We start from the raw sequence: 25,598 nt of genomic DNA, 5'->3' as shown, positions 1-25,598 counted from the left end.
TTGACTTTCAATGACTTTCACTTTTGAATATGGGACTTAGGCTCTTTTGAAAATTTTGAAATTTTGAAAAATTCATCTACTCAGAATCTTTAAGTGCACATCAGCCTTTTTTTTTTTTTTTTAAATTCTCTGCCGGGGAAAGGCAAGAAAGGATGGTGGCATTGGGGCAGCTTTAAATTAGTAGTATACCATGTATGTAAAATAGTGGCATGCATGTGATGGGTTATCATGCTATTATTCCATATAAACAGAATGGCTGCAGTAAATAACCAGCCTATTGTAATTCCAAATCTAGAAGCCAGACTATAACTGGGAGGATCTCACCCAGCATAATTCTTGACATCCCTTTTTTAGGATTAGTAGCAGAAGCCATCTTCTGTTGTAGGATTGGTTCTAAACTGAAGGCAACAGTCCTATGACCATCTGTCAGGTAAAACTAGCAGTTTGCAATACCAATAAAAGAGGAACTTCCAATCTGTTACTACATTATGCTGAATTATGATATGGAGCTTCATTCTCTGCTTGCCTTGCCTTTTTTTAGCCATTTATATCTTTGCAAAGTGGGTATAAAATACTAACCTCATAATCTGGTAGCATTTTATTCCCAGGTTGTACCAGTATATGGAGTGAAGAATCAGATCCTTCATCTTTTCCCATTGTTGAGATTATTTTTTTAAATTGTTTTGTATCAGATTTTTGTGAAGGCTTCCAACTTGGTTTGTTAGGTAGCAGAGTTTTGGGGTCTTTGGTTTCTTTCCAGGTTCACCTCTATATACTATGGCAGGGTAACTGTAACTGTGCGAGACTCACCGCCATGGCGCGTCCTGCTGGTCCCTCAGGGAATTAGCTTCCAGCCTCCGGAGCACCCTCTGTCAGCCAGTGTCTCGCTGCTGCTGGGCCCCCGTGTCCCTCCCGGACCCAGGTGCCCCTTTCCACTGGGGTGCTGCCCCCTGGCAGTAACCCCACAGTCTCAGGGTCTCCCCCTTCTGGGGGAACCCCCACCCCCTATCCCCACTTTGCCTCAGTCTTTGGCTACTACCCAGTCTCCATCTAGCCCCCGTTCACTGGGGCAGACTGCAGTATATAAGCCATTCATCACTGGCAGGGGTGTTTGGACCTGCTGCCTCTGCCTACCTATGGGCTGCCCCCTGTGACCCTAGTACCCAGTTGGCCTTCCACTAGGCCTGCAGCCTGGGGGTTTCCAGGCCAGAGCCCCCCAGCTCCTCTTGCCTTCCCCCAGCCCTGCCCCACCTTAGGTACCCAGGTACACTCCCCAGCAGCCAGGCCCTTTTCCCTCTAAAGACAGAGGGAGAGTGAGCATTTGGGCTTCTGGCTCACAGCCTCTTATAGGGATCAGCTGGGCCTGATTGGGGCATGGCCCCAGCTGTTCCTGCCTTCCCCAATCAGCCTAAGCTTTGCTTCACAGCCCAGCCCTCTCCCAGGGCTGGCCTTTAACCCTTCCAGGGCTGGAGTAGGCGACCACCCTGCTACAGTAACTCATCCTTTAATTATTTCACGTACCTTCAGATGAAGAACTATTCTGCCAGACTTCTAGGCCTCACTTATTGGGACAAAGACCATTTTTCCGTAAACACAATTTTTTAATTAAAAAAGCTGTGATTGTCACTTCATTTCCATACTTTCTTCTATAATCAATCAGCACAGACATTGGGCTAAAGTGGAACGCTTTAGAGAAAAAAATAAAATCGAATCTAAATGCCATTAGTAACAAGCACTAAAAATATACATCACATGTCAAGACAACTGTGGATATAGATTTCCAATTTCATGCTAGTAGATTACTGACTTCATATATCACATTGTTTATACACACACACACACACACACACACACACACACACACACACACACACGGAGTTTCCACCCTTTTCCAAAAAGACTATACAAGCACTGGGGAAAGTCCAAGGTCAACCTTCCATGGATTTGCCTTTAATGATAATATCAACAAAACAGAGATCGCTCAGCCTCAGCTTTCTTCTGAGTTTTGTGATTCCTAAAGTTTTCCCTGTAGGAACTCTGATCCTGCCCTAATATTCCCTGTGCCTCAGAAAGAAGCTTGCAAAGGCAATGTAGCAGACTCTCAAGAGATCTTGAATCAGTCAAGGAGGTATGTGATTTTCAGTGTTGCCAACTCCCATGATTTTATCAGGTCTCTTGTGATACTAGTGTTGGTCTTAAAGCTCCAGCTCCTGGATTCATGTTATGTGAAAATCTTAGTTTTCATTATTTTGAAAAGTAAATTTCTAGCTCTCATTGTTGGAGAGAAAAGTGAATACTAAAGGCTCAGAAATCAGAAGGCAAATAAAAAGAGCACCAACTTTTTTTTTTTTTTATAAATCTCATGGTTTTTGGAAGCCTGACTCATGATTTTTGAATGCTTGGGGTTGGCAATACTGGACTTTAAGTGAAGATTTTGCACAGTCAAAGTCAGGGAAGCAAGACTGAACTTGAAGGCATAATGGTGGTTATTGGTGGTGGCTATTGTTCTTGTATCCCAGCAGATGAGTCAACCTCTTTTTAACCAGGATCCTACAATGTTCCTAAAAAGATGCACTCAACTATCATGTTATAACACCACAGTGATGATGTGGTATGAGAACCTAGGTAGAAACAATACTGAGAAGCTATACACTGACTACTAGAGGAATAGTAGTAATAATATAAACAGCACTAAAATACCCTCCCTACATGTAAAGCATGCTGTAAACCAGCTTGCCCCAGGAAAGCTGAATATAAATCTAGTAACTGATATAAGTGCAATCAATGTAAATCAGAGTTTCACTGTTTACCCGTAAAATCCAAGTCTGTGGAGGACCAGACCCTGTAACCCTCTGTCCCCTCTGACTCCACCAGCTGAAAGTGTGTTCATACATTTCCAACCTCTACCTGCTATTGTCTTCCTACAGAGAACGACCAGTTTGTCTGCATTTAGCTCTGTAAAAGATGTTCAGATTTTTCTGACCTATTTGAAATATAATTTTCTCCTGCCTCTAGATTTTAATACATTCCAGTTTTCTGAACTTCTACAGATTACTACAGCATAGGCTCAAACCAACTGTTGCATTAGTTCAGAAGAGAGAGAGAGACCACAGTGGTGTCTACTACACGTTTTGGTAACAAGGTGAAATCTTAAGCTTGCATCTGTAATGGAAAGTACATTATTAGGCCCTGATCTAGAAACAACTTAAACACACTCAACATTACACACTGAGAGTAAATCTGTTGATTTCCATGGGACAAATCACACCATATAAAATTAAGTATGTGCGCAAGTCTTTGCAGGATCAGTGCCTTAGCTAGTTATGTGGTTTTCTCTCATTTAGGTGAAACAAAGTATTAGGTAGATGTGATACATTCTTATGCCTTATTTTGTCATATATCAGATGTCTTAATTTCCTTCCAGTGGCTTTCTTTTATACCCTTGTAATTGAACCCGCTGTTTCTGTGATAAGTCCTTTTGAATTGTCAGTGTGTGTATATTTCCATTTACACTGTCAGCATTTTGTTCTGAGACCTTCTACCCTTCTGCCAGACTAAATTACCTATGGTATGAGAGCTGTCCGATGTTTGCAATAACACAATCAAGGATTCTCCTGATCCTCCTTGTTTACTGAATTTATTTCTGTTGCTCATTTTGTGAAGAGATTCTGCAGTTTTTCAGTAACTGTCACTTGAAATAATCTTTTTGGATTGTTGCTTGAGTCACAAAGAATCAAAAGAGGGATAAAAAATATTTTTCACAGCATTTTCTCTCCTTTGGAAGGATCCACATAACCTATCAACTTCTCTCATTAAATGGTAATTTATATTCAACTTGGTGTCAACACTTCACATTTTGCCATTATTAACTCTCATTTTAATTTTTGTAGCAATTTATATGACTGTAGAAGTTGATCAGAGCTGGGATGTAACAGGTAAATTATCTGCTACTTTTAGGAAATAGCCTTGTGCGGTGGTTAGAGAAGGGAATCTTTGGCTCGGTTCCCAACATCTCAAAAACCTAATTCCTCCCCAGACCACAAAATAAAATAATGAATAGAATAGTGTGCTGATTAGCCAAACAGTTGAAGTGTGTGCTGCTACTACAAATCACAAATGGGGGGGGATGCATTAACACACATGTAAAAAGTAAGCCCCTCCACCCCAAATATTCTCTCTTTACATGGCATTTTTGAAAAGCATTTCTAATGTTCATATATTACATAAGACTTCAGTCCAGGTGTGAGCTTTTGTCAGAGCCTGTAACCAAACACACACGAAAATTATCTTTATGTATATATGAGAGAGTAGACTTGCATTCCCATTATAACCGATTTAAAAAAAGCACCATGAGAGAGAATGAACAAATAAATCTCTTAACCTGTCTTCTTCTCTGGTTCCTTCACCTGTGAAAGGGTTCTGTTATATGGACATCACAGAGGTATGTTTTAAAATGAATCACTTTCAGATCCTCTGAAAAGAGTTGCAGTGCAAAGCATTGTTGTGCTATACTTACAGTGAGAGCTAACAAGTGCAGTGAGGGGAGACTTTGTTTCTGTGGTTTGCTAGTGATTCCTAATCACTGGCATGCATTAGTAGCACTCAGTGCCGGTGCTAGCCCATTGGTGGCCCTAAGCAGGACTATTTGTGCCCCCCAACCCCGCCCACAACACATACAAATAATTAATAGGGGGGCCCCTTGAGCCGCTCGGGGCCCTAAGCAATTGCTTAGTCTACTTATGCCTAGCACTGGCTCTGATTGTACTGGTTATTCTTTTCAGCAGGACTAGTACTCTGGCCTAACCTCCTTCCTGCCTACCTTGGGCCCAGATTCAACAAGGTACTTAAGCAGGTGCCTAACTAAGCATGTGCTCAAAATTTGGCACTTGCTTAATTATCTTGGTAAATCAGGGCCTTAATGAGCCAGTGTGCTGGTGGATCATCTCTTCCTCAACTACACATACTCTAAGATGCAGAGGAGCCTGGGTACACAAAAACCTGGCTTGAAATAGCTCATGCTTCCCTATAGAACAGAAGCCAGGCAGTTGAACAGCAGGCGATGGGCACTGACTTTTAATACTGAGGCCTTAATCCGGGCAACTGGTATAGCTACCTACAAGGCTGAGAACTAGTAGTCTGTATAATATTTGCCAAACTTATTTTTTTTAATAAAGATAACTAACTTGAGCCATAGTAACCCACTAAGCAAGTATATTCTGCTGGAGTTTACCCACTAGCAGATTGGAGCAACTTGTTGAATTGCTTTCCCTTTACATCCTACATGGTCACATCCTTTCTTATGTATCTTCCAGTTATTCTACTTTATACCACTTGGCCTCATGGTAGTGGAAAGTACAATAGAAGCCTGGAAGGATCCAAGAACGTGATACAAAACCCATTGAAGCCAATGGGAAGTTTCAACAGGGTTTGGATCAGGCCCCAAATTACCAACGTTGAAGTGTTTGCTAACTGCACTTTGAAGACTTCCATGTCCTAATGTTCCTGTCATTATCATGAGACCAGGTGATTCTATGGTATACTAATTATAGTACCTAAGACAAAGGATCTGATCTTATTGGGTGCTGTATAAAAGGACGTATGTGTCTATTTTTTTGTTGGCTACAGCTTGTCCTAATATCACTTCTAATGGAGACACCTAGGGCTTAATTCAAAACCCACAGAGGTCAATGGGTGTCTTTCCATTGACTTGGATGAACTTTGGATCAGGCTGAGTAGGAAGATTGTCTGTATTAATTCAGTATAAATAAATTATGTTGTAGAAACTAAATTTTATTGGTTGAGTTGCTTCTTGCAAACTAGTAAAAGTTATCAAATCTACACCCAAAAAAGGAGTTGATTGCCTGTATATTACTTATTTGGAGGGCTTTATTGTTTTGAAGCTGTAACTCAAATCTGTGACCTTTGTTTTCCATATATTGTCTCTATCTTTCTACTGATATAAGAGCTTCAACTCCTAATAACCTAGAAATTGAAGTTCAACTGCTCATACGCTCTGAATGCTAAGCTTCTCTACTGCATATGAGTTATAAATATATATAAATGGGAAAAGTTACCACGGCAACTTTTAGAGCTTTTAGCTCTTGTGCTAATTTGAAGGATTTTCATCAACAGGCCTCATTTCATACAGCCCCATGATTAGTATTCCCCACTGCTACATAGCCTGGACATGTCATTTAGCCCTTTTTGAAACACAGCCTTGTGTTTACTAATGCAGAAGCAGACAGCTGCTACCTGCTCCCTCTGATTCCTCTTCTTCACTTCCAGGATGCCAGTAAAACAAATGATTCAGAATACAACCCTCAACATATGGTGGCAGGAAACATCAAAACTCTATATCCATCTGCTTGTCCTTTGGTCTGGAGTATAGGTTTCTAAATATCAAACCCAGTTTCAAAATGCAGGACACATCAGTGACCGCCTTTAATCTCTGTATCTTTCCCATTCTCCGCCCACCTGTTAGCTTACGTTCAGTACATCCACGGAACTGAACTCAAGGCAGACTATGTATATTTCTCTGCTTGCTTATGCCAAGATGCTGTTGGGAAGCAGTCCCTCTGCACTTAGCCCAGACAGCTGCAGATACAAGTTCCCACTTGTTTTGCATGTGTAGGAGGGCAGAATGAGGCAGAAAGGGCAGAGGAAAATATAAAGGTTGGCTTCAGATAAACATTTTGGACTTATTTCATGATAAACTGAAGAAGTCCTGTTATAATTTTGTGGTGCACTATACACATAGCTTTGAATTGAGTGCATGACACATCACTAGATATTTTAATCTACCTTGCAAGCCATTTTCTGGAATGTTAAATGGTGTCATTTTGGTTGCTAGCATAGCACACTAATCAACTCTCTCTCTGTCCCACATCTAATGACTAAACCACATAAAGTTTATTATTGACTTAAAACGTATAGATCTGGCCCTTTACTCCAAGCAATAAGGCTCATGCATTTAGATCCATAGCTCCCAGGTTCAATCCCTGAAGCTCCAGCAATTGACCCGGTCAGGTGCTCTATGGGGATCTAAAGGCATGAGCAGCTTTTACTTGAGCTTTAGCTTGAAGGCATTAGTAGATTCATAGACCTCTTTAGGTTATCCAGATGCTAGAGGGGGACAAAGACACATTTAGTGTCAAACTAGTTTTCAGTGTCCTCCAGGTATATAGCCAGGCCCAAGTTTTTAAACTTGGGTGCTTAACCTTACGCATCTTAATAGATAATAAGGCACCTAAATCAGTGGCCTGATCTTTGGAAATGCTGAGCACCTGCAGTTCCCATGTATTTCAATATAGATTTAGCTACCTAAATTAACTCTGGACTCCCAAGTAAAACATTTTGCCCATGTTGCTTTAATGTATTCCTTTGTCATTTAAGTCAGTGGGATTAGATGACCTGGTGGTAAAAGCACCCAAGTTTGCGAACACTACAGTCGCTGCCATTAACATCACTGATGGAAGTGCAGGGATGTGATTTACAGGTCCTAAATCTGCTAGTTCACATACAGTTAGAAAGAGAATGTGGTTGAAGATTGGTTCTCATTTTGGGTAAAAATTTGAATTGATTATTTATTTTTAACCTAACTACTTTATTAATCTTTAAAACCAAGATAAAAGGAGCCATTATTCCATATAAATGGCTACTTCATGGTGATATTAAGGTGTGCAACACTATAAAAAGACCCATTTCTCTCCTATACAGCACACATTTCCCATGAAATTCAATGAGCTGTCCATGCATATCTGAGAACAGAACTTGACCCAAGGCCAATAATTCATCTTGTCGTATGGCATATATTTAAGAATGGATGTACATGTTAATATTCAGAATATGAGCACAACCTTATTTACTGTGATATAAAAGCATCTAAAGACCACTGATTTGCAACAAGGTGATATGTCTCTCAAAATCCAGACAGTCAATATTGCCTTTTAATTTAACTACAGTGACTCTAGCTGGATAAAATTAACCACAAAAAACAATGTAACAGTATAAACAATGTAACACAGGGCTTGATTAAAAGCCCATTTAAGTCAATGAAAAGACTGCAGTGGCCTTCGCATCAGGACTACAGTCAGAAGGCCCTTTGCCTAGAAGCTATATCAGCCCCACTTTTTGAGATTCAGCATCCAACCAATTCCAGCTGCAGCTGCCAAGTTTGTTTGAACTCTACATCCAGAATAGTTACAGCACCTTTAAAACTGGAGTATACACAGTTGCCACACTACTTGAAGCTGCATACACCAGAAAGAGGATTCTTGGAAGTCCCACAGCTTAGGCACCTAGGCCACTTTGTGAGGGAATGAGTTAGGCAGCTACCTTGCTCCATGCAAAATGGCTGGAGGAGGAAGTGCTGCTCACCTTATAACTTTTAGCCCAGTGGTTAGAGTGCTCACCTGGTTTGTGGGAGACCCAGCGTCCATTCCCTCCTTTCTGCCACAGGGGGAGAAAGCATTTGAACAGGGGTGTCCCATCTCTCCGGGGAGTGCTCTAGCTGCTGAGCTATGGGATATTCTGATGTGGGGTTCCCTCAAGCTATCCTGTTTTAAGCTGTTCCACTTTGGATAAATACTGAAAGAGTGATTGGAGCTGGGATATTGGACCTGGTGTCTCCCACCTCCCAAGTGTGTACTCTAACTACTGGCTACAGAGTATCTGTCTCTCTCTTTCTGGCCCAATGACTATTTAAGCATTTATCTACAGTGGAACAGTCATTGGGCAGATCCCAGGCCAGTGCTCTAAGCGCTAGGCTAAAAGTTATAAGGTGGGCAGTACTACCACCACATTCCCCTCCCTGGATTTTGAATGGGACATGATGTGGTCAGAGTGTTCAGAGACCACATCACCAGATTGGGCCCTGCGTTTGAGTTAGGAGTCTGAACACCAATCTTCCCCAGGCTCATGAATTGCTTTGGGGTTTAGCTGGGAGAGAGGTGTCCAGACACCTGGAGAAAGGCAGCAGTGCACATGCCCAGAGTCTGAAACATAGGTGCCTAGGAAACCTTTACTCTAAAAACGTAAGTGCTGAGTGAGTTTAGGTGTCTATAGGGTTCGGTAGGAGTTTTTATGGATCTGATTGAGACAAAACTGGAATTTAAGCACCTAAACACAAGACTTAGGCACCTAAGTCTGGAATTTAGGTACCTAAATACCTTTGTGGATCTGGGCCTGACTGCTTAATCATCCCTGCCAGTGATGACTTATCCCCAGTGCTCATTAACCTATTTCTAAATAACAAATTGTTGTCTCCTAGAATGCATTTGATTGTACCAGATGTTGGGTATTTTCAAAATAATTCTTGAGGAGGAAACTTAACCCATGCCCCAAGAGCCTCACTGTCTCCCCTGCTTTCAAATTGAACAAGCTAAACCCTGTGCTATGCTATCAATATACTCAGTATATTTTTGGAACATGTAAAGTGTAAACATTTCTAGTATAATACAGTTTCATATACTGGTAAATATATCAGTACGTTTGTTTGCCAGTTGGTATTGACTTTTTCCTTAGAGGCAGAAATTATGTTTACATAGAAAAACTTATAAAGAAATTCTCCATGCCTTTCACTTGCATTTCCCCTCTACTGGGTCCATGTGGTTTATCACTGGCTAATGAGGAAAATCCATATGAATGTCCTGGGTTGAAATATTGGCAACATATCACTGACTAAGGCACCATTTTACTCTTCTTCAGAGGAATGAAATAGAACGAATATGGCAGTGAACAAAAAAAATTCAGCATGATGTGACCCTAGAGGGTACTTTCACATCCCACTTAGTCCACTTGTCTTTTGTATCCACTCAAAGGTAGCTGTTCATCAGTGAACAAAGACCATATAAACTTTGAAGGAATAATGAAGTACTAATGAAGCAAAGAGAGAAGATTGTGTAGCAAGCAAAAATGAATACTCTTAATTTATTCCTCTATCAAGAATATATCTGTATAATTGACTATCAGATTGCATAACAGGCTAACTTCTAAGTGAACCATAAAAATAATACTTTTTTTAGCCACATATTGTAGGCTCAAAATCTATTTTATGAGTCCCCCGTTTCCTGGTAACATGACATCAGTAGAGCAACCCAAACTGGTGATTATATAAAGAGAAGAATATAATGGAACAAAAGAATAAGGCTGCAACTTGATCTTTTTCGTTGATAAATTTAGTGCTTGTAAGAACTGAAGAAAAGGCTGCAGTATTAAAAAGGGATATAACTTTATAGTTACTCACCATTCAGAAAAAACAGCCTATGATTGCTGGGGGAGGAGGAAAAATACATCTTTTGCTCTCAGGATTTTTTTCTCGCTGGTTTTGAAGTCATCTGTTTTAAGTTAATCATTAATCATCATCAACCGATTACTGAAATTTCATCCTTTGTGCAGTAGTGATGTAAAATTAACCTGGTTTTCAAACCAATTTAAATACTGGAGTAGCAGGGGAATAAAAATATCTTGAAATCTAGTGGATGAAGTTGTTGCAGAACTTCCTGAATGAGTTTGGGTTACAGAGGCACACAGAGATTTTCAAAGGCACAAGTGGCAGTTTGATTTTCAGTGGGAGTTAGCCATCTAACTGCCATTTGTGCCTTTGAAAATCTCCCCCTCAGTCTTCTCTCAGCCATAGCTGACTAAAGCTTGTATGGGATAGAACAAGGATACATAAGAAATAGAGAGAAAGTCCCGGAAGTCAGTGGCAAAATGCCAGTTGACTTCACTGTGGCCATGATTTCTCATGTAATTTTTAGCCATATGATAGATTTTACTGACTCTGTTAGTTACTTCTAGCTTTAATATATTTTTTAAAAGTCACTGAATGTTGTTTTGGATTTTTGGTTTTAGTAGCACTTGTTCCAAGTGTCTGATGGGGTGTTTAGTTGACTTACCAGTCCTCAACAACATACTGTCTAGAGATCTTCTTGCCTTCAAAGCAGTGGTTCACAAATTTTGGGCTTGTTTGAATGCTTCAGAATAGGGGTGTTTGTATGAGTCTCTGGTCCACCCCTCTCTTGTTTTCAAACCACAGCTGTGCAAGTCAGCTTGTGATATGCCTTTCACTTAACTGAGAAGCATCCCACACAGTGACACAATCCACTTGGCAATAAATTGCAGAATATATTGGTTACGTTTATACTATTGCTGGTGTACTTGTAATTTGTGATTACAACCAGTTTAGGGTATCTGCACTAGTCAGAGTTACGTATATAACATTCCAGGGGGGGTGTCAAAATTAGACACACTTTAATAAGCCCATCCATACTCCAAATTTTTGGGTGCTATCCAAACCAAACTCTTAAAATGTCACCTATAGTTCACCATTAAAGGTCAGCTATATTCGTTTGTTTAGATCCCTATTCACAACAGCATTTAAACATGTGCTGTTCTCAGGCCCTGTCTAAGATGGTTGCAATGACAAATTATAGCGCAGAAGATGCTATGCATTTGAATAATGTGTTCTGCAGTATTTTGCAGTTTGGGTTGTAGTATTTTGTGGCATGCTGCTTGACTTAAACATGTGGTTCTTGAATAGGGAGAGACTTAAGCACATATTTAAGACTTTCCTGAACTAGAGCTTTAATTACTCATACTGTCACATGTCACAGTCCCCCCTCCCCCTTAATCATGACTTTGGGATCAAATTGTGAACTCCATTTTGGATTAGGAACTCCATTTTGGATTATGTGCTGAACACAGGTTTTAATTTACCCAAGGCACTTTATTGAAGTGCATTCTAGGCAGCTGCCCTGCCCAGGAAAGACATTTAATCCCTCTTTGCGGGACTACCACAGAGAAGCTATCAAGGCAGCAATCTGGCATTAATAGCCTTGAATGATTCTCATCTACTGGCAGACCCCTATGGAACAATGAGTTTTCTATATAGTGTGGCAAGCCTGACTAGGGGAAGGGATTAGAGATTGCCAGCTAAGCACATGGCAAAAGAAGACAGAAACTACTTAAGAAGGGGTGCCACGCTAAGCAGTGGGGAGCCGAGTATTGCCACATGCAGGATATTCAGGGGAGAATGGGAAGGCTGGATTCCATCAGGCCTGAAATGGTGACCAACCTGACACACAGATGGGGTGAGATCAGACCAGGGAAAAGTGCTCAGGACTTCTGTTGTTTTTCAAAGAGCTGTAACATTAAAGTGATTTGTAAGAGGAAAGTTATTGTGATTAAGATATTCCTTTGCTAAGACTCCATTCCTACCACATTTGGCTTCTCGAAGGAACCGAGTGCTCACAGTGAAAGAGGGACTCTGAGGGAGCCTTTGAAGTGACTCAGAGTCCCAGACCCTGATTTTGGAGTCTAGGGTAGCTGAGCTCTGGCACCCATGTTCCAAGGAAGGGTATCAGGCAAGAAGTCTAAGGCTAGGAGTGTGCATTAAAGACCCAGAGCTAGAAACAGTGACTAGATTCTACCCAGACCCAGTTGACTTAGAAGCACATAGGACCCAGAGACTCGCAAAAGACTGGTAACCATTTACTAGGTTATTGGGTCACTGGGTTCAAAATTCAACTCCCTTCTTCAATGGCTATTTATACAAAGAGGAACAGCTTCAACACCAGAGACAGAGACACCTGTCAGGGTATTGTCTTGCAAGGTGGGAGCTCCAACTTCAAATCTGTTCACGTCCTCAGACAGAAGGGGGAATTGAATCTAGGTCTCCCACATCCCTGGTGAATGCTCTAACCATTGGGCTAAAGCTTTTAGGGGAGACCGCTGCTGCTATCTAGCTCTTTACAAATGCAAAAAAAAAAAAAAAGAATCCATTTTGGGTCCAATTAAACATGTTTTGTTTGACCTGAAATAGATTTTTTTTCGAATCCATTGGAGTTTTTCACAGTTTTTGAATTTCAGTTTGACCTAAACTGAATTCCACCCCTCACCCCCAGTATTTTGCAACAGCCAGTGAAATGAAAAATTAGCTATTTGCCCATGACGAGGATAGAAAATAGTGATTTGAGGAATTGTTGTAGACAGACAACACGTCTGTCATTAGTGAGACAGACAGTTCTGCTTCATCATGTAGACACATGTTCCTAAATTTAATTTGCGTTCTTTCAAAGTTCTGCATTGTCTTGTCATTGTCCTCTCCTCATTCTGAATGTTGAAAGTTTCTGAACTAATAGTGCCTTTTAGATTAATGGCGGTGCTGTGGATGTGCTCAGATTGTTTTTGAACTCTGAATGAAAGGACAATTTTAATTTCCTTCCGAAATTACCAAATGTTATCTTTTATCAAAACAATTCTCCACAGACATGAACCTCTGAAAATAGGGGTGTTGCATGGAGGGCAGCGAGGAGGATTTAAAGAGCACAGAAAACAGATTGATAATCTGGTAATGTTAATCCGGCTCTCCAGCAGAGGGTGAAATTACTCGTTTACAGCTCTTATCTTGGAAAAAAACCCTAAACAATAGCAAGCCACATATTAGAGGAATCAGATTTGAGAGGTCAAATTAACTTGTGAAGTTCAGACATGACTGAGCTAAAGTGGTGCAATATTCCTTACTGGCACAATAGATCACATCACAGTTTTGATGCCACTGCTATGTTGTTATACTGTTGGCAACAAAAGCTTGAGCTGCAATACGGGTGATGATAGTTGTTTAATTGTTTGTATTAAGCTAGTGCCCTTAGACCCCATTTTTTCAGGCACTGTACAAGCTCTTCAGACATGGTTCCTGACCTGAAGAGCGTACAATCCATAATGATGAGACTTACCCATGTACATTCTTTTGCTCTGCTGCCTGTGCCATGAATATAACACTGACCTGTGGAGATTATGCTCTGTAGCTAGAAGGATGGGAAGTAGAGAGTAAATATAATTCAGGCTTTGTGTACTATCGCATCTTTATAGTAGGGGCTTTGCCTTTGTAGGGTTATGTGGAAGTACTAAAGTGAATACGCACCTTTTGTTAAGCGATGTACAGCCAAATGGAGACTGAGCTAAGGATGGCTAAACTCATTTAATTAAAATGTTGTATTGGTTTGAACAGAGGGACTCTGAGGGCATGTTCAGAATTACATCCAATGAGCGCTTCAGCCTGGGGAAATGTGCTGCTATGTATTATAAAGGGCAGAAATACAGCTGTAAATAGAGATGGTTGAAAATTGTGAAGTTAAGTTTCAGATCCGAAGCTTCCCAAAGTTCTGGGGTGAGGGTGATGGGTTTCAGTTTGGCTCCATCTGATTTATGTTTTGACTGGACTGTCTCTGCCCTGTACTGACTATTTGCTTCAACCTCCCCATTCCCCTTCCTCACAGTCTCTTCACCACAGTTTCATTCCATACTTGCACCTCCATCACTCTGTCCCTTCACACTCCTACCCTTCACTTTTCTTTCCATTTAGCTAATACCACCTAACCAAACACCCACACCCCAAAATAAACTCTGGAACTAATATGATGTTTGGTGCCACCATGTTGTACAGTCTGCTTGTATGTCCTACCTCTTTCCCTCACCCTGTGTCTGTCTTGTCTATTTAGACTATAAGCTCTTCAGCACAGGACCATCTGTGTTTGCACAGTGCCTAGCACAGCAGGGCCACATTCTTGGTTGTCCTTTAGGCACTACCATAATAATCATGCCGAATAATTTATAAATGTGAAAGTTTTGATAGTTGTGTGGATTATTTATTATTTTATGTTTAGACATCTTCCAGGGTTTAGAGAAACTCTAGAAATTTTCATTTGACTTTGCTATGAATCTCACCCATGATAAAATAGGGAGTCTTTTTTTTTTTTCTGCACAGCACAGAATTGGATCGGCTTCCATGTGAACAGAAGGTTTGCACTGTGGATAAATTGTTTTTGATCAACCCATTTCTCTCTTCACAGAACAGAGAATGCAGAAAATGAGCAACATCTATGAATCAGCAGCAAATACCCTGGGAATCTTTAGCAGCCCATGCCTGACTAAAGTGGAGCTGCGAGTTGCATGCAAAGGCATATCAGACCGGGATGCCCTTTCCAAGCCAGATCCCTGTGTCATCCTGAAAATGCAGTCACATGGGCAGTGGTTTGAGGTAAGTGGCCAATAAAATGCATATGAACTTGATGCTCCGGGGTACTACAGTAGAGCTCAGGTTAAGTACTATGGTGATGAATGCACTAGATAGATGTAAGAGCGACAAGATGGGTGAGGTAATATCTTCTATTGGACTAACTTCTGTTGGTGAGAGAGACAAGCTTTCAAGCTTACACAGAGCTCTCTCTCACTAACAAAAGTTGGTCCAATAAAAGATATTACCTCACTCACCTATTCTCTCTAATATCCCTGGCTCAACACAGCTACAACAATACTGCATGCAACAATACTAGATAGATGTAATCATTTAAGCCTGATGCAAAGCCCACTGAAGTCAATGGGAGTTTTTTCGCTGACTTTATCAGGCCCTTAAAGAATTGTTTGGATTTTCCCTGTCTGGAGCCTAGATAAGAAGTCAGGATCATATAACTATTCCCCTTCCTGCCTGCCCCTCCCTGGCCAAAAAAAACACAACAAAAACAAACTTGTTTTTTTAAGATGAAAAGTGTTTCAATGGAGACCACATAATAACCTAAAATTATACTTTCTTTCAAAATTCTGCATCTTTATTTTTAAAAAAAGGCAGAAAATCCCCAACAAACATTAAACAGTCTGTAAATTAATAGCTTAGGAATCCAGCCAATTCCCAAATAATTCTTCATTACTCACTGTTTCCACTGCTTCATAATAAGTCTGTGGGATGCCTCCCTGCCATTTCTGCCTCAGAAAATCTCCCACGTAAGTGATATTTATAATGAAATATCAGAGATTTTATTTTTAAAAAGTACTCCCTCTTGTGCCTGCTTGAGGATTCCTCTTTGATTCTCCTGATCCTTCATGGTAACATAGATTAGAATGATTTAAGAATGAGAAAATTCTTATAATAAGATTATGCATGAGGTTTTGAAGCCTTAGTCTATTTGTCATTTTCAATAACCGGTGGAGGTTATACAACAAATAATTAGTCAACACAATTAAAACGTTAAAGCTGGATATTACAAATGAGTTATTTTTTCACAAGATCTTCTCTTCACATATTGCTGACTTGCAGTGTTGTAGCTAGCTTGAGGCCTGATAGATGGCTAAAAAAACCAACAGCTCTTTTTGTTATTAATGAAGTTTCCGAGTTACTTTTTGTGTGTGCATGACATATATAAAATTTATTTTTCCTTGTCTTTTACTGCATTAAAATCCAGCTCTGCGCCATTTTATAGAAATGAAAAATGATTGACAAAATGCATGAAGCTTTTTCTCTATGCAGCATAAGAATGATACCCATGTTAGATGGGGCTGAACTTCAATCAGGAGGCAATCCCAAAAGTTGCAAACTGACTTTTTTTAAATTAAACCTCTGTTTGCCCCCACCCAAATCTGTAATCTTAATTGCATAATAGGTGTAATGTGATTGATAATTCAGAATAAGACACGTTTTGCAAATAAGAAATGGAAACATATACTAGAAGTTTAATTATTTAGCAAAATCTCCTGATCCACTGCTAAAGATTAGTATGTGGTGTTTAATGGAGCTAAGCGAATAGATTGCAACAAATAATTTGGCAAACTTCACCTTTTCTTTCTGATTTGTTTTGTCTGTGAACAGAATGTGAAATTCTTGAATGTATTTGTTGTCAAATATTTGTGAATTTCTAAAAGGAAAAATTCTTGGTGTAGAGATTGTTTGAGTTGTAAACTTTGACTACAGTTTATGTACTAATTTAAATCAATGAATTTAACTAACCCACACAGCATTGTGTATATTTAGTTGTAATCCCAATTCATGCTATGTTAGTTAGGACATAAATCATCAAAACAAGAAACAAAAATAAATGTGACTTATGCAAATTGTGAATTTCACAACTGAATGTACCATTTAAAATTCAACTATGTGATTATTTGAGCTTAAAGCATTTATCTTTCATGAGTATTTGTGTTCATAAAGTTCAAATATGTGAGTCTTTATGGAAAGCAAATGCAAGAGAGTTGTGAACATGGTAAAATGGTAAGACTTTTGATACTGTCTCACACAACCTTCTCATAAACAAACTAGGGAAATACAATCTAGATGAAGCTACTATAAGGTGGGTGCAAAACTGGTTGGAAAACCATTCCCAGAGAGTAGTTAATTATCAGTGGTTCACAGTCAAACTGGAAGGGCATATTGAGTGGGTTCCCAGAGCGATCAGTTCTGGTTCTGGTTCTGTTCAGTATCTTCATCAATGATTTGGATAATAGCATAGAGGGCACACTTATAAAAGTTTGTGGACGATACCAAACTGGGAGGGGTTTTAAGTGCTTTGGAGGATAGGATTAAAATTCAAAATGATCTGGACAAACTGGAGAAATGGTCTGAAGTAAATAGGATGAAATTCAATAAGGACAAATGCAAAGTATTCCACTTAGGAAGGAACAATTAGTTGCACACATACAAAATGGGAAATGACTGCCTAGGAAGGAGTCCTGCAGAAAGGGATCTGGGGGTCATAGTTGATCACAAGCTAAATATGAGTCAACAGTGTAATATTGCTTTTAAATTATTATTATTTTATTAATTTATTTTGCAACAAACATTGTTCTGGGATGTATTAGCAGGAGTGTTGCAAGCAAGACACAAGAAGTAATTCTTCCACTCTACTCCGTGCTGTTTAGGTCCCAGCTGGAGTATTGTGTCTTGTTCTGGGTGCCTCATTTCAGCAAAGATGTGGACAAATTGGAGAAAGTCCAGAGTAGAGCAATAAAAATGATTAAAGGTCTAGAACACATGACCTATGAGGGAAGACTGAAGAAATGGGTTTGTTTAGTCTGGATAAGAGAAGACTGAGGGGGGACATAACAGTTTTCAAGTACATAAAAAGTTGTTACAAGGAAGTTCTCCTTAACCTCTGAGGATGGGACAAGAAGCAATGGGCTTACATTTCAACAAGAGTGGTTCAGGTTGGACATTAGGAAAAACTTCCTAACTGTCAGGGTAGTTCAGCACTGGAATAAATTGTGTATGGGAGGTTGTGGAATCTCCATCATTGAAGATTTTTAAGAGCAGTTTAGACAAACACGTCAGGGATGGTCTAGATCAGTGGTTCCCAAACTCGTTCTGCCTCTTATGCAGGGAAAGCTCCTGATGGGCCAGGCCGGTTTGTGTACCTGTCACGTCTGCAGGTTTGGCCGATCGCGGCTCCCAGTGGCTGCAGTTTGCTGCTCCAGGCCAATGGGAGCTGCTGGAAGCGGCGGCCAGTATGTCCCTCGGCCCGCGCTGCTTCCAGCAGCTCCCATTGGCCTGGAACAGTGAACCATGGCCAGTGGGAGCCACAGTCGACCGAACCTGTGGATGTGGCAGGTACACAAACCGGCCCGGCCCGCCAGGGGCTTTCCTTTCACAAGTGGTGGAACAAGTTTTGGACCCACTGGTCTAGATAATATTTAGTCCTGCCATGAGTGCAGGGAACTGGACTGGATGACTTCTCAAGGTCCCTTCCAGTCCTACGATTCTGTGTTCCTGTCAGTGCTGCAGAGACAACATAGCTTTGATAGGACAAGCTGTTTTCTATTCTGGCTCATACATAATTAACAAAACTGTTAATTAAGTTCCAGTTGCTGGGCTCAGTTGAACGGAATCACATAGGTATAACTGAAGACAGAATTTGGCTGGGAGAATCGTCCACTCATTGTGATGAACACTCCAAGAAAAGCAAGGATGATTTTTAGATTGCAGATGGCTGATAGTATTTCTAATTATCTTTTTATGGGTAAAATCATCATATTTGATCCAGAAACCCTTCAGAGGCAAGAAACATGAAACTCTAGCATGCCATTTTTACAGACAGTTTTTGGAGTACCTCAAAGTATCTGCTAGGACCTCCACTGTAAATCTAAAGTAAGTTTATAAGGGGCGATATAAATATTTCCATATAGAGTGATACTTGGCACACAGTGCAATGGCCATGAATAAGGTATGCAGATGATGGACTGGGCGTCAAGAGACTTGGTGTTTATTCCCAGCTCTGTTTCTGACTTGCCCTACAATCTTGGGCACGTCACTTCACCTCTCTGCACCTCTGTTTCCCCTCCTACCTGTTGTCTGCCTTGTCTCTTTTGGTTGTAGTCCCTACACTGGAAAGCTTTTCTCGTATGACGTGTACGTCTTCACTGGGGGGCAAAAAAGTGCGTTCTTATCTCATCTTACCTAACTTGGGTTAAACTAGTACTGAAGGCTTGGCTGGTCATTTGGGTTAGCAGCTCAAGTTAAAGCCTATAGGGAGCTGGGGAGCCTGTATCTTTGCTGCTGGTTTTTAATTCCCAGTACCTAACCCAGGTTAAGAGCACACCTTTTTCTGCAGTGAAGACACACCCTATGTGATTGAACAGTGCCTAGCACAATGGGATTCCAATCATAGCTGGGGCCTATAGACACTACTCTAATACAAATAACGATGATGATGCCCAAACCCTTCAGGCCACATTACATTATGATACATCTGTTTATGCTAAATATGCTATAGAAAAACAATTCTGAAGAGTTTTTTAAAATGGGTTTTTAATGGGACCATTCTTTTTGCATCCCTCTGCCTGTTAGACTAAGTGCCTTCCTTACTATGAGTCCAACTGTCCAGGGACTCATGTACATGACCTAAATATCTTTTTGGTACCATGTCACAACATTAAAAATCTGATACCTCAAGATGGTCTCAGACTGGACTTGAGCATTGCATGGAATAGCTGGGAATCTCCTGTTTCCTATGTTATGAATCACCCATTTCTAGCCTGAGGTAGCAAGATGTGACAGAACAAATTTAAACTCATGACACTTTTATGCACAGAACAGCTGTGTTCTGTTCCAAGACTGACTTTTGCCTTTCCTTGGCTTTGGGCAAGTATAATTTGATTGGAAATAGTCTCAGTTTAAAATGGGAGAGAAGGAAGAACATTTTAATGGCAAGTTGTAGGCTTTTATTTTTTTAATGGCAGTTGTCTGAACATGTTTGAGGGGTTAAATTATTGGAATAAGTCGAAGGGAGATGGATTGATGAACCAAGAGGAGAAGAAGCAGTCAAAGGTATATGATAAGTTCATTTATCACATAAGTATTACCACCACAGATGGGGTGTTCTTCCATATAATGTATGTGTGCACATACATTACAGTCTTGCTCTGAGGTGTGCTGACATTGAAATTGTTGTAGCGGGTAACCGGAAAGATAGTCTTTGTCCTGTTTGCTGGTTATTATCTACACATGGAAAGTAGGCATATTACTTTGAAAGCTTGATAGGTTGCAACGCTCTGTCTTGTCATATTAGGTTAAATGAGATCAGGAGATGTAATATTACGTGAAGCAGCCAGATGGAAAAGATAACACATGCCCAATAAATTATACCAAATAAACATATAAAGAGAACATAGAAGAATACAAGCCTATATATAAATGAAACTATTCAGTCAATAGAATATTAGCAAGCTCAGGGCCAGCCTTACTGCACAGACAGACCACGCGTCAGCCTAAGGCAGTGCGCTAGAAAGGTGGCAAAAAATGGAGCCATTCTTCCCCCACCCATACTCTTCCTTGTTCCTGTGCCTTCCTTATCCTTCACCTCAGAATTGGATCTCATTGTCTTCCCTGCAACTGTCTCTCTCCTTCCTTGGGCTAAGTTTTAGAATCCCCCCATTACCAGCAGGGTTTGGGGTTTTAGGGAGAGTGGTGTTGACTTGGGAGAGTGAATGGACTGCTTTAGATGGTCTTTAGTTTGCCCTAGAACTTTATTCTGGTACTTACCTATATCTGTTTGAAGGCCACTTGAGAAGGTTGAAAAACACTGCTTTGTGCTGGGGACATGGAGGTATGAGGGTGGGGAGATTAGCTATGAAGGTTTGGTTTCCTTGGCTTCTGTGGTAGAGGGCAATTAAGACCCCCTTTCCCACCTATCCCCCACCCCCCACACATCCATCCACCCTGATACAGTACAAACAAGGGTTGAGATGTTAATCTGTGTTCCATGGGAGCTGTCTACTGTCAATTCTCAAGAAGCTGGAATGTCCATGGACAAAGAAGCCAGTCTTCAGTTCATGCTACTAATTGCAAGATCGATATTGAATAAAGTTTCACCTGTCCATTATTTAATGGTGAAGCCCCTAATCTTGCATGTATTACTGAAATCTGTTTGGCTGGATGATACTGCTGCACTGGTTTTGTTCCAGCTGGTTCTGGCTAGATATTCAGTACTAAGGTGGCTAAGAAGGATCAGCAAGGGTGTGGTATGGCAGTGCTTTTTGCAAGCAACGTGACATTGTGGAGATCTCCTACTCTAAACCTGTATTGAGTACCACTTGTATATGAGCCCTGGGATGGAGTTTGTTGGAGGTGGTTTTGGTTTACTGGTTGTCCCGTGGCACTGTAAAGTTCCCGTGTGAGCTAATAGAGTTCCTTGCTGCAATGGTATTGAAGGGGTCCAGGCTAATAGTGCTCAGTGCCTTCAACATCCACTGGGATGATACATGCTTGGAATCATCTCAGGATTTCATGGTCATGATGAATATGTGACTATCCCTCTCAACTCACATAGGTGAACCTAGTCTTGATCAAGTGTCTGTGATAGAATTGGGAGTTTATACAATTAAAAATCAGGCCTGTGTCATGGACCAATTACTATCGCCTTTGTTTTCAAGGTTAGGCACATCTCTCATGAAGGGATTGGTTTGGATGGTCTTCCCTGAACAGTTATTTGAACCACAGTTCTTCCACAAGGCCTCAGAAGGTAGCACAGCGCTCCAACAGGCCATTCTGTTAAGGGTTTGGCATTATTTTCTAATAATCTTTTATCCTCAGCCATTGATTGGATGACCCCTGGATGCACAGGCGCTGCCTTTTGTTTTTGCCAGTGGGTGCTCCTCTCTGCCCCCTCCCACCCATGCGAGCCGTAGGGTGGGGCTCATGGGGAAGAGGCTGAGCGGGGGTGGGGCCTCAGGGTGGAGCATGGGCAGGGCTTTGGGGAGAATAGGCTGAGTGGGGGCGTGGCCAGGGTCTGGGCGCTGGGGCCCATAAAAGTTTAATCTGGCCCTGCGGGTGCTGAGCACCTCCTATTTTTTTTTCAGTGGGTGCTTTAGCCCTGGAGCACCCATGGAGTCAACGCCTATGCCTTGGTGTTCTTCTCTTAAGGCTTTACCCTCAGAGATCATCTTGGCTTATGGATAACTTGCAAAAGGTGAACTAGGACGCAAGGCAGCTAGAGGACAAGAGGCAGATGTCATGCAATGAAGCTGATTGCAAAATACAGATTTTTTTCAAAGACGTGGTTGTGTGGGAGGTGACGGAGATTCTTTGACTCCCACATAGTGTCTGGAAAGTCCTGATTAGTAGATTTGTTTCATACAGTAGATGGCTTGGTTAACCTGAGCTGCTGTTACTCAATGGCTGGCTTGAGATAAGTTCCTCCCATTGTGTAGAAATTTCTGGTTCATGTGCAGATAAAACCAAATGGGTTTAGGCCAAGCTTTCTCCTTCTTCAGGGGCAGGACAGGAAAAAAGCTACCTACTTCTTCTATGCCTGAGCTCAGGACAGTGAAGCTCAATGAAGTAGTGGATATTGGAGCCACCTTTCTTCCTGGTTGATGGAGGCCAGTGGGGAAGCACTGAATAGATCTGGGCAAAATTGTTTTGGATGAAACTATTTTTCACTGAAAGATGCAGATTCATGTTGACCTAATAATTTCGCAAATTCATGTGGAATTTGCTGAATTGTTTAAGTCAAAAAACAAAAACAAAAAAAATCCGATAAACCAAAACCTTTCATTTTAACATTTTCAAAATTAAACATTTATTTTTTCTATTTGAAGCAATTTTTTGTTTTGTCTACTGTATGAAACAAGTGTACTAAATCAAGACATTGCAGACACTACGTGGGAGACAAATGAAATTCTTTTCAACTTTTTTGGTACAACACTTTTTTAAAAAAAGTTGTTTTGTCAACCCAAAACAATTTAACCCCTCCCCCCCCCCAGTTTTGGCCAGCAAACCAAGAAATGAGTTATCTGAACAGCTCTAGCACTAGATCCATTATTTGTTGTGATCGTCAAACACCTCCTGCCAGATGGCCAGGTTCCTTAAGCCATTGCGTGGCCTTTGCTCTAGAAATCATTACTTGACACTACTAATTTAATCTACTGCCCTCTGGTGCCTGAATGCCATGGGTCTTCTAGACTGTTATTGTTCTGGATACAGACCTCGGTCCAGCGTAGTGACTGCAAAATACAGTCACTGTTGTTGGTGGAGAATGATCTCCTAGTTTAGGTTTTGCTGACTCCAACATTGGAGTGGGGTTGGGGTTGTTCTTGGATGCTTATGTTTCCTCATTGTTGAGTGTTCCTTGAGGGCGGTGGTAGGCACTTGACTCATCAGCTAAAACGGTACTGTCATGTGGCATCAAAATGAGGCTTAAAATGGAAAGCTGTGGTTAAAACCTTAGCTGTGCAGTCTTATGTGGCTTCATAATCTATTTCCTCCTAATGGAAGGTGGGATGGACTGAGGGATCTTTTGTATTAATGATTTCTATTGCATTTAATCAGACATTGCTGTTGATGAATGTTAGCAACTGCCCTTCTCAAGAGTATCTGATAATTGGTCTTGTTGCCAAGATTTCACTTTTAGTTTGTATTTTCTTCTGCTGATAAATGCCCCTAAAGTCTTGCTGTGCAGTGAAGGGACTGACAAAGGCATCTCTCCTTTTTCAGAACCACTAGAAGTTTACAGAGTCAGACTACAGGCCTATTGAATATTTTAACTCAGTCCATTCTCCAAAAAGCCTGTATTCATATAGTTGGTTGCTGTGCTTTCAAAGACTTGGTATTTTGGGGGTGTTCTCTATTCCAAAAGTTGGTACCATTAAGGAGTTATTTCCCCTTGATTATTAAGACAATTTCTGACTGGGATTGTGCTATTTTACATGAGTTCATATCAGAGGAGGAGTCAAGACACTAAATGGGAATGATTATGGGGGATTTTCTGTCTTTTCAAAAAAATGACTGGTATTTTTGGTGAATTTTTTTTTTAAACTTTCTCTATATTACTGTATTCAATCTTGCAGTAGCACACATCCACAATAAGTAATACATTTAACTACAGTCAAATCAGGTGTTTATTTAGCCTGGGATTTTTTTTCTTTCAACCTCCCCAAAATGTTTCTGATAACATTCTGTTGACCTCTCTTTTCTTATAATATGTTTGTAGCTTTTTCTGTAGACTACTTCCCCGAGTTACCTGTTTTAGCATTGCATTTTCTACTCACTCCCAATTTAAACAAACCCAAAAAACAAAACCAACCTTACCCAAATGCTCTATGTGTCACATAGGGCTATTTATATTAAACTTTGGTCATTAATCTTCAGCCCGAACTCTGCTTTTAACACCTCCGCCCCTTTTTAAAATAGGTAGAGGCACCTTGTTTTAATAACCAGTCTCATTGCACAATATTAAAAACTTCAAAGTAAAAGCATTCTCATGTCCCCTGAAGGAAAAATATTGTGACCATCTTTCTAATGGAATATGTGTTATTTACTCACATTGGAGATCAGGGAGAATTATCAGGAAATGAGTGTGGAGAAGAATATACTGCTTGATTTTAGGTGAGCCTCAGCTTATGTGTGCACATGTTTCAGATATACATACATAAACACAGTTCTGCCTTTGCGTTTGCTTTTCTGGGACTATTGACTCTCACATTGAGGTGATGGAATCTCTTTGGGAAAACCCATTACCTGCATGTACAGATGTTATCGCTGAAACAGTGTGCGCACACACAATGTGTGTACCTGCAAATTTGTGCATGCACCAGTGGAAGAAGAGATCTGAAAAATTAAGGCCTTAAATCTTTTTGTGCTAGAACGTATCTGACCAGGAGCTTCTGATTGTTATGTTCATGGTATACACACAGAGAAGTTAGATAAAAGCATACATACTTTTGCTGGAAGGTTTCAACGTAACGCTACTTTATTTCTTAGAATTTAGAATGATAAGATGTGACAAGAACCCCAAAACAGAGAGAGACAAAGCAGGCTGCTCCATAAAACAGAGAGGCACAACTCACCACACCTTGCTCTAGATGGGATGTCACAAGAAGTCAGTCAGTAAACAGGCTGGGTTGCCCCCCTAAAGACTGGAGGCATGATTGCTAAGAGGCATGCGTAGGTTGGATCAGGGGAGTACTTATAAAGAGCAGCAGGAAGCTGCAGGCCACAGGGCTGAGGTCCAGCCAGAAAAGGCTGGGAGGAGCGGCTTCAGTTGGAGCAGACTGGGACAGAGGAAAAGCTCCATGTTTGGCAGGGCTGAGTATGAATTTTTGTTATGGTAATGGATTTTATTTTGGCACTTGAACCATTTATGTTATTATACCAGCTCTGGTAAGGGATGCTGTTATCCAGAGGAAAGGCTAGTAGGTTCTTAAGGGGCCCACAAGCCGGAGCTAACAAGGACAGGATGCCTATGAAGTGATCCCTGGCCAAGAGGGGGTGCTCAGGAGATGGGTGACACTTCCCTATAAAGCCCCCTAACCCGCAAGCATGACCAGGAAAAACCTCTACG

General features: G+C 40.8%; 1 protein-coding gene across 16 annotated transcripts in view; it reads left to right on the top strand.

Annotated features, from left to right (window-relative positions):
• Positions 1-25,598, top strand: part of CPNE4 (copine 4) — a 420,479-nt gene that overhangs the window by 151,127 nt on the left and 243,754 nt on the right. For 10 of the 16 annotated variants that reach the window (XM_039525586.1, XM_039525585.1, XM_039525589.1 and 7 more), the window contains one exon: positions 14,850-15,037. In XM_039525586.1, coding sequence (XP_039381520.1) covers positions 14,858-15,037 — 180 coding nt within the window. In that variant the 5' untranslated portion in view covers positions 14,850-14,857. Of the gene's footprint in view, positions 1-411; positions 431-2,069; positions 2,129-5,499; positions 5,524-10,629; positions 10,747-14,849; positions 15,038-25,598 lie in introns of those variants that run through there. The other 6 variants (XM_039525590.1, XM_039525596.1, XM_039525597.1 and 3 more) reach the window with 6 other exon arrangements.

Source organism: Mauremys reevesii, linkage group 2 (genome assembly GCF_016161935.1).
Source record: "Mauremys reevesii isolate NIE-2019 linkage group 2, ASM1616193v1, whole genome shotgun sequence".
NCBI classification, from domain to species: Eukaryota; Metazoa; Chordata; order Testudines; family Geoemydidae; genus Mauremys; species Mauremys reevesii.
This window is presented reverse-complemented; position numbering and strand designations above follow the sequence as displayed.